The sequence below is a fragment of the Ursus americanus genome, chromosome X (genome assembly GCF_024610735.1).
Source record: "Ursus americanus isolate L20-20 chromosome X, mUrsAme1.1.p, whole genome shotgun sequence".
Taxonomy (NCBI): Eukaryota; Metazoa; Chordata; class Mammalia; order Carnivora; family Ursidae; genus Ursus; species Ursus americanus.
Genome location: NC_142164.1, coordinates 28,860,010 through 28,874,526, shown reverse-complemented (window position 1 = coordinate 28,874,526; position 14,517 = coordinate 28,860,010). Strand labels below are relative to the sequence as shown.

Genomic DNA, 14,517 nt, shown 5'->3' with positions numbered 1-14,517 from the left:
GACCTGACAAGGAAGTCCTGGGCATTGTGGCTTCTTACTAGAACATAAGAGTTGCTGACGCCCCGGATACTGCCTTGATATTTTAGCCTGTAGAGTTAAGGAAAATTTAGACAAACTGGGTCTAAATTCACTAAAACTCAAGACTGCCAGATCTGTATCCCATTTCCGCGACTACACTCATATGCATACCATGGGACAAAGCTAATAACTCATCCTGGATTTTGGTTTTCACCAATACTCTCTTAAGATAACTTATGATTTTCTCTGGTCTCAAATGGTAGTCTTTTGACCTACAAATTAGACATTACTGCCTGAACACGTGAAAAACTATTTCAAATTAACACAGGTAGGAATCTGGCCTAAATTGAAAGCCTCGCCACCAACACCAAATTCCATAAAACCCATCTCTTCAAAATAGTACGATCGAAAAACATATCCTTAGAAATTCCTTGAGAATATTCACTCATGAAGTTCGATTTGTGCCATATCTGCAAGGTATGTTTGTATGCAATTCTTCTCTAACCTTTTCACTCTTCTTAACTCAGTGAAACTTTTTTCAAGATTGTTATTTCCCAGGTTTTAGCATAAAAATTGTTCTCATTTGCTTCAATTTTTAGACAAATGTCCAGTTTCCTCCAACCTCCACTATAATGTATTTTAAGCAATGTTTTCAGGCTAACACATGAAAGTATTTCAGAAAATTAAAAGGTAGGGCTGCCGCTGTCTACAGTGCTTTACTACAGACTAAAGCAACAACAGGAGAACCAGGCACTTGGACTTGAAATTTATCTCCCTGGGGGGCACCTGGGTGGCTCAGTCAGTTGAGTCTATTGGTTGAATCTTGGTCATGATCTCAGGGTTGTGAAATGGAGCTAGTGTTGGGCTCCAAACTCAGTGGGGATTCTGCTTGAGATTCTCTCTCACTCTCCCCCGTCTACCCCTCCCCCTGTTCATGCGCTCTCTCAAATAAATAAAGTCTTTATGGGGCACCTGGGTGGCTTGGTTGGTTGGGCATCTACCGTCAGCTCGGGTCATGATCCTAGGGTCCCAGGATTCCTGGATCAAGCCCCGATTTGGGCTCCCCGCTCAGCGAGGAGTCTGGTTCTCCCTCTGACCTTCCCCGCTCTTGTGCTTTCTCTCTCTCTCAAAAGAATAAATAAAATCTTTTAAAAATTAATTCTTTTAAAAAACAAGAAATAAAAGCTATCTCCCTGCATCAGTCTCGGTGTAAATGAACAGACATTACTCATATAGTGTGTTCTCTGTGTGGGAATAATTCCCTTACCCCAAGGCCTGAATATTTATAAATCCACTTTTTTTGTGGATTTAGCTAAGAACTTATGCCTGGTTTTAAATATTTAAAATAACAGTACAGGGGCACCCGGGTGGCATGGGACTTCAGCTCTGGTCATGATCTCAGCATCCTGGGATCAAGCCCCCGCCCCCCATCAGGCTCTGGCACTCAGTGGGATGTCTGCTTCTCCCTTTCCCTCTGCCCCTCCCCCTGCTCTCTCTCTCAAATGAATAAAATCTTTAAAAAAATAAAAATTAAAAATAACAATATAGTCTAATCCTCTCTTAGCCTAGGTCTTCTTGTGTTAATGTGCATACTTCCCAGATTTGACCCAGCCCCAACATGACTCCACCCAGAATTGCTCCCTGAATGATACTCGTTAGAAAGAGCTGAACTTTATTTATATTTAATTTTGTGCAGGAAACAAGACAAGCAGTTTAATTCTCTTTTATTTTATTGTTTTCCTTTAACGGTAATGGGCAATTTCCATAAAGTGGGATTTACTTATCCCATTTTCCACTCACCAAAGCCCTAAAATTCAAAACTTACTACCCAAACATGGAAAAGGCAACCAAAACAACAACTTGAGAATGTCTAGAACAAAAGCTTTTAACTCCTGAAGCAGGTTTTAGAATGGCTGCCCAGCCGAATCGCTTTTTTCAGGTTTACGGACTTCCATCACATCTATGGGTATGGAAAGCTTCTTTCTGAGGGAAGAAAATTGCAAATATTTAGTATCTGGAGTTGTGGATGAAATGAGATATACAATGTACATTTCATGCTTGTTTTTAAATTTATATTTCCCCCCAACTCCCCAGCACACATTTCTTTAATACCCAAGGCCGGGCTTGCTTTAGGGACAATCTTCCTTTGTGTACACAATTTAAGGGTACCTTGAAAAACTTCAGAATTCAAGATTAACAATTTTAATGTAGTATTTAAAAGTCAAGACTAATGCACAAAAAATTCCGGGACCACCAAATTATCAGAATGTTAAATAAAGGCAAGATCCACCCCTTCACTCGCACAACCGCGCCTCATTTTGCACCCTGATGTCACTCCTGATCCTGATCGCGATCGTGATCCAATAGAATGTTATTTACAAAAACAGGAGCCCGACCCGAGAGTTTCCTGACGATTCGTTTATATACTGCATGAAAATATTTACCTTGATGCCCACGGGGGCATCGTCCCCACCTTGGAAAGAGCTCGAGGCCCCCTAGGTAGCTTTGGCTTTGGAGGGGGGGAGAGAGACCTGGGAGAGAGCCCAGGGCGTCCCCGAGGGTCCTAGAGATGGGGGGGGGGGCGCCAGAGCAAGCCACTCACCGCCCGAACACGTCGGGGTATTGAGTGCGTTGGAAAACGCTCTCCAGCTCCTTCAGTTCTAGCCGGGGGAACGCGCTGCGGTGGAGGCGTTGCTGCGGCTCCTGGGGCTGCGGCCCCTCGGCGGCCGCCTGGGCCTCGTCCTGCTGCTGCTGCTGCGGGGGCTCTTGCCCGCAGCCGCCGCCCGTGTGGTTCTCGTCGTCCACGGGGCCCGCTGCTCCCGCGCCACCGTGGCTTTCTTCTCCTGTCGCGGCTTCCTGCTCAGGTTCGGGCCAGAGCTCCTTCTCGACGTCTCCTCCCGTTACGGAGACCACCGCAGGCTTCGTATCTGGAAAAGAAAAGAGAGATCAGGGCGCTGGAGCCCAGGGCGCGTGGGACGGCGACCTGAGAGCGGCGACATCTGCCGCGCCACTGCGGCGTCCCGTCCACTCGCCTCCCCCGGGGAAAGGCCGTTTCGTAGACTTCGCCAAACCCGCGTCCCGGTTCGCGCACTCACCCAACGGTTCTCCTCCAAGTTCATCGACTTCCAGGATGCGGCAAGCGGTGCCTTCTTGGCTGCTCTCGGGCGGAGGCTCCATGTCCAGAACGCCTCCACAGACTCGCGCGGCGGCCCGCGGAGACTCCGGGGTCCGGGCCTGTCTCTGTGCGGGGTGCGGTTTACTACGCCTCTACCTCAGCTTCAACGTCCGCGCGCTCTTAGACGCCGTCGATCCCCGTTACTTCCAACGGCCAGGTGTGTGGTGGGCGGGACTTGTCGGGGCGAGCACGAGGCCGGGGCGTGGCCACGAAGTAGGCGGAGCGTTTGCCGGAAGGGTGCTACCGCCAGGGGGCGCGCGCGCGGGAGGGGGGGGCGACAACTCCCGACTCCCGCGGGGCACTGCCTTGGCGTGGGGGGTGGTGGGTGGTGCCAGCCAGCCGGGGGCGGGGAAGGGGTGGGGAAGGAAACTTCCCACAGCTCTCCCGAGCCCTGGGAGACGCGTTGGGAGAACGTCTCGCCGCCTGCCCTCGCTGCACGCGGGTCGGTGCAGGGTTCTCGCCCTAAGCTCCTCCAGGGCGAGGGACGCAGAGGTAGGGCTGGAGAAGTTGCGGGGGGGCTTCGTGGCAGCCCCAGCACTGAAGCGACGGGATCCCCGTCGCCGTGTGGGCTCTGAGCACGACTCTCCCCTCCGGCAAGTCAGTGACCAATGGATGGGACTCTGGTTGGGTTCCGTTCGCACCCAGAGTCCACGAACCGGGCTAGTGACCGGACGAAACGATTAGCTAGAGGGCTGCTTGCTCTGGGTTTTTGCCATACGCGCGGAAAGTGGAGCCCATCAAGCTCTCCTGGGCGCTCCGGAGCGGCAGCTTGAGGTTGGGTTTTACAGAGCACTGTGGGTGCTCGGATGCACGCTCTAAGAAACCCAAACCTCCCTCTTGCGATAGGAACAAATACCCCAGATTTGTATTAAGGAATTCACATCAAGAGTAGAAATGGAGAAACCTGTCCACTGTTTTGAGCATCCAAGAATGCTTGCGCTGCACGTGCTGGACGCGACTGTGGGGCTTACACCCTCTGCCTGCTGAGCTCCGCTTCCGCGCCCCCGCTGCAGGTCCTCTGCAAAAGCGCACGTGTTTCTGGGCTGGGCAGGTGCTGGGGACTTGGGTTAGTTCCCACTTTTTTTTTTTTTAAGATTTTATTTATTTATTTGACAGAGAGAGACAGCCAGCGAGAGAGCGAACACAAGCAGGGGGAGTGGGAGAGGAAGAAGCAGCCTCCCAGCAGAGCAGGGAGCCCCAGGCGGTGCGGTGCTGGATCCCAGGACCCTAGGATCATCACCTGAGCCAAAGGCAGATACTTAACGGACTGAGCCACCCAGGTGCCCCATGTTCCCACTTTTTTATTCTCCTCCACTTTCTCCTGTTTCTCCTCCTCCTCTTCGTCTTCCTCCATCTCCCTTTGTCTAGAACTGTCTTCCAGAGCTCTAGCTCTCCACTGATAAATATCAAATAAAGAAGAGCCAGGGCAGATTGAGGGCTCTGTTTCTCCCTTAAAGTGATGTTTTGCATAGTGTCCAATACCGCTAAATGACAGCCGCTGTGCACCCTGCTACTTCCCTCTGACTACAGTTAGGAAAAAAAATATATGTATATACCCAGTGCCCAATAACTTGCTGGACCTGGTGCGAGGAAAAGCTAACTTATACTGTGGTGAAAGATCAGCAATCACGTCATGATCCGTATCCGAAAGACATCAGCATCCTAGTCCCTCAAGGAACAGATTAACTATTCAGTGCTGTCCTTTGGGATGGTAAGCTCCAGAGTCATCACTTCTTATAAACACCTTCCATTCATACAATCCAATTTTTAAGAAGTCCAATTATTTTGATGGTTTTCAATTTTACCCGTTTCTCAAGGATGGGTGAAGAATTCATAGAATTTCGAGAATGATAAAAGTCATGTTTTTAACTGTGTCCCTATGATTTCTTTTTACTTTTTTAAAAAAAGATTTCATTTATTTATTTGTCAGAAAGAGAGAATGAGAGAGAGCAGAGGGAGTGGCAGGCAGAGACAGAGGGAGAAGCAGGCTCCCTGCCAAGCAAGGAGCCCAGTGTGGGACTCGAGCCCGGGGCCCTGGGATCATGACCAGAGCCGAAGGCAGACGCCTAACGACTGAGCCACCCAGGTACCCCACAATTCTTATTTTTTTAAATATCCAGTGAATAATGTAGATAATGACAGTTACACGGAGAGATTTAAATAGAATTAACCATATAAAAGAAGAATAAATATTTGAAGCCAAAAGGCTAAAAACATATTTTTCTTACGTATTAGTCTTAATCAGAACCACAATGAGGGGCACCTGGGTGGCTCAGTCGTTAAGCGTCTGCCTTCAGCTCAGGGCATGGTACCGGGGTCCTGGGATCGAGCTCCTCATCCAGCTCCCTGATCCGCTGGGAGCCTGCTTCTCCCTCTCCCACTCCCCCTGCTTGTGTTCCCTCTCTCGCTGGCTGTCTCTCTCTCTCTCTGTCAAATAAATAAATAAAATCTTAAAAAAAATAAAAACCACAACGAGATACTGTTTCACACCCAGGAGGATGACTATTATCCACAAAATAGAAAATAAGAGGTGTTGGTAAGGATGTGGAGAAGTTGGAACCCTGTGCATTACTGGTGGGGATGTAAATGGTGTAGTCACTGTGGAAAATGGTATGGCAGTTCCTCAAACACTTAGTCAGAATTACCATATGATCCAGCAATTCCACTTCTGGGTATACAACCCAAAGAACTGAGAGCAGGGACTTGAACAGATATCTGTATACACCTGTTCAGAGCAGCATTATTCACAATAGCTGAAAGATGGAAACAACCCAAATGTCCACTGATGGATGAATGGGTAAATAAAATGTGGTATATACATACAATAAAATATTATTCAGCCTTAAAAAGGAATGAAATTCTGACACATGCTACAACATGGATGAACCTTGAAGGAATCAAGCTAAGTGAAATAAACCAGACACGAAAAGACAAATATTGAATGATTCCATTTATCTGTGATACCTGGAGTAGTTCAATTTGTAGAAACAGAAATTAGGGGCGCCTGGGTGGCTCAGTCGGTTGGGCGTCTGCCTTCGTCTCGGGTCATGACCCCAGAGTCCCGGGATCAAGCCCCGCATCGGGCTCCTTGCTCAGTGGGGAGTTTGCTTCTCCCTCTGCCCCCCCACTTGCTTGTGCTCGCTCTCTCTCTCACTCTTCAAATAAATAAAATCTTTAAAAAGGAAGGAAGGAAGGAAGGAAGGAAGGAAGGAAGGAAGGAAGGAAGGGAAAGTAGAATGGTAAGGGCACCTGTTGGTTCAGTCGGTGGGGCATGGAACTCTTGATCTTGGGGTTGTGAGTTCAAGCCCCATGTTGGATGTAGAGATTACTTAAAATCTTCAAAAGAAAGAAAGAAAGAGAAAATAGAACGGTAGTTTCCCAGGGTCTGGGAGAAGTGGTACTGGGGAGTTATTGTTTAATGGGTATGGAGTCTCAGTTTGGGAAGATGAAAAAGTTCTGGAGATGGATGGTGGTGATGGTTGGACAACAATGTGAATGCACTTCATGTCGCCAAACTGCACCCATAAAAATGGTTAAGATGGTAAATTTGCTTTATCTGTATTTTATGACAAAATAATAATAGTCTTATTTCTTTTAAAAAACATTTTATTTATTTATTTATTTATTTATTTGAGAGAGAAAGTGCACAAGCCAGGGAAGGGGCAGAGGGAGAGGGAGAAGCAGACTCCCCGCTGACCGGGGAGCCTGATGCAGGGCTCAGTCCCAGGACCCTGGGATCATGACCTGAGCTGAAGGCAGACGCTTAACCGACTGAGCAACCCAGGAACCCCTATTAGTCTTAAATCTTGTTGGAATAATGATTCTGTACTGTGGATATTGGAGAGATATCTAGAATAAATAGTTGAAATTAGGAGCTTAAATGTCGGTTCTTCTAGACTTCAAATTCCTTTTTTTCTCGTGGTGGATTAATGAGTCAATAACGCAGATGCATGATGGTACCTAGGTAACTAACTACCTAAAGAATATTAGTAGAAGGAGTTGAAGCCTTGAATTCGAAACTATTTCCTTCTTACTCTAGCTTTGTGTTTCTTGTTTTTCTTTTCTTTTCTTTTTTTTAAGATTTTATTTATTTATGTGACAGAGAGAGAGACAGCCAGTGAGAGAAGGAACACAAGCAGGGGGACTGGGAGAGGAACAAGCAGGCTCCCAGTGGAGCAGGGAGCCTGATGCGGGGCTCGATCCCAGGACTCCGGGATCACGCCCTGAGCCGATGGCAGACGCTTAACGACTGAGCCACCCAGACGCCCCTGTATTTCTTGTTTTTCTAACTTTATATTTCATGTTGAAAGAACTCATAAATCTGAAATGAATAGTGGTTCATAGGTAACTAGTTTACAGGAGATATCTGGAAATAGCTAGTAATGCTCGCTGTCAGGAAGCTAAAAAAGCCATTCTTCTCAAATGTAAACTCTTATTTTCTTTTGGAATAACGAGTTAGTACCATAGATATGTAGGGGGACCTAGATGATTAGTTAACAATAGATAACTAGTGGTAACTAGAATAACTGGTCCAAGCTACAATCATTTCCTGTCTAAAAACCACAATCATTTCATGTCTAAATTCTTTTTTTAAAGTAGGCTCCACACCCAAGGTGGGGCTTGAACTCACGGCCCCAGGATCAAGAGTCCGAAGCTCCACCAACTGAGCCAGCCAGGTGCCCCTCATGTCTAAATTCTTTTTTTTTTTAATTCCTTGTTCTAAAAATGAGTTAATTGGGGGCACCTGGCTGGCTCAGTCGGAAGAGCATGGGACTCTTGATCTCAGGGTCGTGAGTTTGAGCCCCATGTTGGGTGTAGAGATTTCTAAAAAAATAATAATAATAAACTTGAAAAAATAAAAATGAGTTAATTGTGTAGCATCCAGTGGGATTCTAGGTAAACCAGAAAAAATGAGTTGTGAATATTCAGATTTCTGGGGCGGCGAAAGAAAACTTTATGACCACAAGATGGCAGTAGGATACACAAGATTTATTTGGGTGAGGCTTTGACAGTTTTGTGGGAGGTCAGGGCTTGTGTCTGGAGGCTAAGGCTTGTGGTTGCCACCATTTGGAAGGGGGCTGTGGGGGGAAGGCAAGTTAACTCCTGGGAGAGAAGGGAATCGGCCGAGAGGGCCTCGCGAGTCTAGGCGATGTTATTTAGCAGCATGTTGGAGAGCGCGTGGGTCAAAATCACCAAAGGGCAGCAGTGGCTTGTGGTCTTTATGGCCCAGGGTTTATCTTATCTGTATGTTAGGCTCAATTTCATGGAGTATGTAAAGCAGCCGGGCTATAAATGGCTAAAAATGTGGTTATGGGGGGGGTGCCTGGTTGGCTTAGTGAGTAGAGCGAGCGACTCTTGATATGACGGTAGTGAGTTTGAGTCCTACGTTGGGTGTAGAGTTTATTTAAAAATATATGTGGTTATGGTTATTTCAGATACTTTTAAAGCAATTGGATGTGTAAAAATTTGAGTTTGGCTCCAGCAGGCTTTCAGGGTAATGGGTCTCAGCCTGAGGTAAAGAAATAAGACAACCTCGGGGTCAATAGACTGAGGTTATTTTTGGCTCATTTGTATAACATACTCAAAGTCATCAAGCCAGAAAAAAACATCATCTTCTGAACCCAAATTCGTATTTCCTATTGGAATAAAATATTAGCACTGGAGGTAACTAGTAATGCTTAAGCAATTACTTTACTAGAGTTAACTAGAAGTGACTCAGAAAATTGGCAAATCCAGAAAATTGAAAAATCACTCTTCTCAACACTAGCTTCTTATCTCCTTTGAAGAATGAGTTAATACAAGAGATAGTTAATGGTATCTAAGTAACAAGGTAAGCAGAGATATAAGGTGATCATGACGTTAGACCAGGAAATGGAAAAGAAATGATCTTCACGTGTAAATTCTTCTCCGTTGTCGAATTAGTGAATTAGTCCAATACGGAATTAACCATACCTAGGTACCTATTTTATCAGAGGTATCTAGACGTAACAAGATGCACTGGTATATTGATGGTGTTGAAAGAAAACATTCTTCTCACTTCTAAATTTTCATATCTTTTTAGAATGTGGAAGTAGTACTATAATCAGCTAGATTTATTGTGTTTGGTTTATGTAGAGAATTATATACTATCTGAATGATGAGGTGAAGGCAGGGAGCTGAAAAACAGATACTTCTCAATTTTTTTCTCATTGAAGTGTAATAGTAATATAATTAGTGGTAATTGGGTAGCTGTTTAAAGACAACTGGGGAAACAACCAGAAAAGTAACTGAAATCCGGATGCTGAAAAGCAGGTTCTTCTGAAGTGCAACTTATTTCTTCTTGAAATAAGATATTGGAAAGGTAGGTAAATAGTAAATAAGTCACGAAGGCATGGAATGGTAGATAAAACTTAACTAGAGATAACTAGATATAACTGGAAAACTTCCTGAAGCTCAAATGCTGAAAAACACATACATCTTATCTCTCAAATCTTTTTTTAAAGGCAGAATTAGTTATTGCTAGTAATAATTAGTGGTATATAACTACATCGTGTAAACTATGGCTATCTAGAGATAAGAATAATTAGTTAAGGGGCGCCTGGGTGGCTCAGTCGGTAAGCAGTTGACTCTTGATTTCAGCTCAGATCATGATCTCAGGGTCCTGGGATTGAGCCCCACATCAGGCTCCCTGATCAGCAGGGAGTCTGCTTGTGGATTCTCTCTCTCTACCCCTGCCCCCCACTCTTGCTCTCTCTCTCTCTCAATAAATAAATAAATAAAATCTTTAAAGAAAAGAATAACTAGTTAAATCTGTGGATATGAAAAACACAACCGTACCAACTAGAAATTCTCATCTCTTCCTGGAAAAATGAATTACTTCTGCAGATTCTCATTGTACTTTTGTAAATACTTAATTAGAGACAACCAGAGATAATAAGAATAACTAGTTGAAGGCAGGAAGCTAAAAATCAAGTTCTTTGCAACTCTAAATTTACATGTTAGTGCCCTATATATCTGGTGGTACCTTAATCTTTTGTAACCTCGGGATAAATGATGATATTCGAATAATGAGTCAAAACCAGGACACTGAAGAAAAGTGGTTGAATCCAAGAATTTGATAAGAATTCTTCTCAACACTACCTTCTTATCTAGAGTGTGAATCATGAGTTAGTACTACAGATCAGTACTTATACCCAGGAAACTAGTTAATTGGAGACAGATATGTAAATGAAGCCAACGAGTGAAAACACATTCTTGTTATAACTGACTTCTTTCTCGTTAGCATAATCAGTTAGTTCTATATAACTAGTTGTACCTAGGAACTACCAAACTGGAGACAACTAAAGATAACTAGCGCAGAAGCTAGAAAACACATCCTTTACAACAATTTCAAATCCCTACTTCTTAAAAAAAAAAAAGACTGTGTCCTCTAGATCAAATAGCCATAGTGGTACCTAGGTGAGTGATAAAGTTAACGGGAAATTACCAGAGGATATTTAAAACCAGAAATTGGAGGCACCCGGCTGGTTCAGTGGGTAGAGCATATGATTCTTGATCTCAGGGTCATGCATTGGAGCCCCACGTTGAGGGCAGAGTGTACTTAAAAAAATTAAAATAAATAAATAAAATAAGACCTTGAACATTCATGAGTCACCACTCTAAGCTCTTCTCCTTTGGTATAAGAATGAGTTAGTACTATAGGCAGCTTGTGTACTTATTTTACCAGTTAATTAGAGGCAACTGGATATGATTAGAAAAAGTATTTGAAGCCCGAGAGCTGAAAAACACAGCCTTGTAATACTTTGTTCTAATTCTTTGCTGGAACACTGCCTCAGAACTACAGAGCCTAGAAGCGAGACTATAGAGGTAGCATCCAAAAAACTAGCTCTCTATGGGTAACTGGAGGTAACTAGAATGACTAGAGTAAGCCAGAAAAAAAAAAGCACTCTTCTCAACTCTAATCATATTTCTTGTTGGCATAATGCGTTAGTACTTTGACAACTCATGACACCTGGGGGATGAGTAAACTACGGTTGTGATAATTAAAATAATTAGTTGAATCCAGCAAGTTGAAAACATGTTCTACTCACCTCTTCTTATTTCTCTTTGGGATAATGAGTTACCTCTACAGATAACCAGGTGATCAAAGGAACTAGTTAACTAGAAATAAGTGGAGATAAGTAGAAAAACTGGTAGAAGCCAATAACCTAAAAAACATTTTATTCAAATTTAAATTCCTATTACCAGTGGAAAAATGAGTGACTAGTATGCTCATCTAGTGGCACCTAGGTCATTAGTTAAATGGAGCTAAGTAAAAATTTATAACCAGAATAAATATTTGGGACCAGGAAGTTAATCAAGACATTATTCTCAAATCCAACGTCTATTTCTTTTGATAATATTGAGTTAGTACTATTGAGAATAGTAGAAACTATTTACTAAGAGGTAGCTAGATATGCTGAGAAGAATAATTGAAGTAGGAAGTTGAAAAACCATTCGTATCACTAGCATGTATTAATTCTTACTATTTTATTTTTTTAAAGAGTTATTTATTTGAGAGAGAGAGAGAACACGAGCCGGGGAGAGGGGCAGAGGGAGAAGCAGAATCCCTGCTGAGCAGGGAGCCCAATGTGGGCCTCGATCCCGGGACTCCAGGATCATGATCTGAGCTGAAGGCAGACAACGCCTGAGCCGCCCAGGTGCCCCTAATTCTGACTATTTTTTGTAAAGATTGATTGATTGATTTGAGAGAGAGAGAGCATGAGCAGGAGGGGCAGAGAGAGGGAGAGTCCCAAGCAGACTCCACAACAAGCACAGAGCCCACTGGGGCTAGATCTCACCACCCCAAGACCATGACTGAGCAGAAACCAAGAGTCAGGGGCGCCTGGGTGGCTCAGCTGGTTAAGTGTCTGCCTTTGGCTTGGGTCATGGTCCTGGAGTCCCAGGATCAAGTCCCACATCGGGCACCCTGCTCAGCAGGGAGCCTGCTTCTCCCTCTGCCCTTCACCCTGCTCATGCTCTCTCTCGTTCTCACTCTCTCTCTCTCTCAAATAAGTGAATAAATAAAGTGTTTAAAAAAAACAAGAAACCAAGAGTCAGTTGCTCAACCGACTACACCACCCAAGCACCCCAATTCTTACTATTTTATTTATATTTATTTATCCATCAGGTCATTTATTCTTGCTATTACTTATTTATTCTTGCCATTATTTCTTTATTTAGCACTATAAATAGCTATTGTAGCTCGGTAACTAGTTTACTAGGGATAGCTAAAGATACCAGGAAATTTGTTTGAAAAACCATTTCTCACAATCCTGATTCTTATCTCTTATGGTCCTAGATTTAGTGGTACAGATTACCTAGCATTGGGCAACTAGTTAAACTAGAATAACTACAGATGAATAGTTGAAGCTAGAATGTAGAAACCGCAGTACACTCAGCCAAAAAATCTTATTTACCATTGAAATAATACATCAGTTCCTTAATTTTCTAAGACCGGTTAGGGAAAAAGTCGTAAGGTAGCTGAATTCTTCAGCCCTCTATTGCAAAAAATTTCTTTACTTCACCATCAAGCTATTCAGCAAGCCATAAGGTTAAAAAGAAATAAAAACCAAGAAGCAAGGATCTAGCTATGAAGCCAAAATAACTCTCTGGAAGACCAGTCTGGCAAGAGGGCAATAAGCACAGTTCGTATGAAACATTACAAAATGCCTTAAGAAGCACATAAAGTTAGAGGCTCCTGGGGGACTCACTCGGTGAAGCATCTGCCTTCAGCTCAGGTCATGATCCCAGGGTTGTAGGATCGAGTCTTGCATCGGGCTCCCTGCTCAGTGGGGAGCCTGCTTCTCCCTCTGCCTGCTGCTCCCTCTGCTTGCGCTCTCTCTCTGACAAATAAATAAATGAAATCTTACCAAAAAAAAGGAGTACATAAAGTTAGGTTTGGAACTAAATGCAAATATGAATTGTGCTCTGTCTGAGTATGTACTAACCCAGAAGAGAGAGGTGGAATGAGTTATAAAGGGCAGTTTATTTATTTTTTAAAAAGATTTTATTTATTTATTTTTGTGTGAGAGAGAGTGAGAACGAGTGGGGGAGTGGGGCAGAGGGAGAAGCAAACTCCCTGCTGAGCAGGGAGCCTGATGTGGGGCTCAATCCCAGGACCCTGCTATCATGACCTGGGCCGAAGGCAGATGCTTTGCCGACTGAGCCACCCAGGAGCCCCAAAGGGCAGTGTGTTAAAAAATTCTGGTTCAAGGTTGCCTGGGTGGCTTAGTCAGTGTAGCGTCTGATTCTTGAATTTGGCTCAGGTCATGATCTCAGGGTTGTGAGATGGAGCCCATATCTGACTCTAGGCTCAGTGGGGAGTCTGCTTGAATGTCTCTCTCTCCCCCTCTCCCTCTGCCCCTACCCCTGAGTGCAAGCTTCCCCCCCTTCTCTCTCTCTCTCTCTCTCAAATAAATAAATAAATCTTAAAAAAAATTTTAACATTCTGGTTCAGCATGGGAAATGTTAAGGTTTCTTTCATTTCAGCACAATACAGTTTTCATTAAAATTGTCCTTACTCAATGAAAGTAGGACCAGATAAAGGACTAGCTGGGTGATAGGGCAGTAGCCAACGAAAGTCACCTTGAAATGAAAACTGGATCACTCAGGAAAAGGGACAGGGCTTCTGTGACCTTCTCCTGAGCCTACACATCTATCTAGATGCTATATTCGGCTCAAAATCGATGGGCTCCGTTATTGATATATATCAGGTGACCCACGAAGCATGCTTGGTATTAAAAGTAGCAATATAAGTGAACCTGTGAAAACAAAGTCCATGAAAGCGGAAGCTCAAAATGTCCTGCTCCTTCTAATCGGCCAGAGTAAAACCATGTCTCCAGGAGAATGAGGCAGAAATTAAAAATGGAAGGAATGTGATTCATATGGAGGCAATGGAATGTGGTCTTGAGAGAAAAGAATAAAACAATTCATAGCACAATTTTAATAAGAGTTCCACCTTCCCATTCTGGTTGTAAAGAGTACTCCCAGAGGATTCTAACAGAGATAGTTTTTTTTTTTAAATTAGAAATTAGAAAAAATTCTAACACAGTTTTATTTATTTATTTATTTATTTATTTATTTGAGAGAGAGAGAGAGCGAGCATGTTCACATGTGCACAAGTGGGGGAGGGCAGATGGAGAAGGGCAAGCAGACTCCAAGCTGAGCAGGGAGCCCGATGTGGGGCTTGATCCCAGGACCTGGAGATCATGACCTGAGCCCAAGTCAGACGCTTCACTGACTGAGCCACCCAGGTGCCCCCTCAACAGAGAAAGTTTTGATTCGATACCTTGAAATGTGGTGTT

The 14,517-nt window shown here is 44.0% G+C and overlaps 1 protein-coding gene across 1 annotated transcript; it reads right to left on the bottom strand.

Moving 5' to 3' along the window:
• Nucleotides 1-1,743: 1,743 nt before the first annotated feature.
• LOC148106858 (uncharacterized) lies at nucleotides 1,744-3,443 on the bottom strand. Its single transcript, XM_087859560.1, has 3 exons — nucleotides 3,114-3,443; nucleotides 2,621-2,945; nucleotides 1,744-2,001 (listed from the first exon to the last, which is right to left on the bottom strand). The coding sequence occupies exons 1-3, from the start codon at nucleotides 3,193-3,195 to the stop codon at nucleotides 1,923-1,925; spliced, it is 486 nt and encodes a 161-aa protein (XP_087715686.1). The 5' UTR covers nucleotides 3,196-3,443; the 3' UTR covers nucleotides 1,744-1,922.
• Nucleotides 3,444-14,517: the final 11,074 nt, after the last annotated feature.

Bases quoted from the DNA above. Each gene is read 5' to 3' on its own strand.
- LOC148106858 (XM_087859560.1), bottom strand. From the start codon at position 3,195: ATGGAGCCTCCGCCCGAGAGCAGCCAAGAAGGCACCGCTTGCCGCATC. The intron at 2,946-3,113 runs GTGAGTGCGCGA...TTTCTTTTCCAG, and splicing joins ACTTGGAGGAGAACCGTTGG to ATACGAAGCCTGCGGTGGTC. The intron at 2,002-2,620 runs GTGAGTGGCTTG...TTCTTCCCTCAG, and splicing joins TACCCCGACGTGTTCGGGCG to AAAGAAGCTTTCCATACCCA.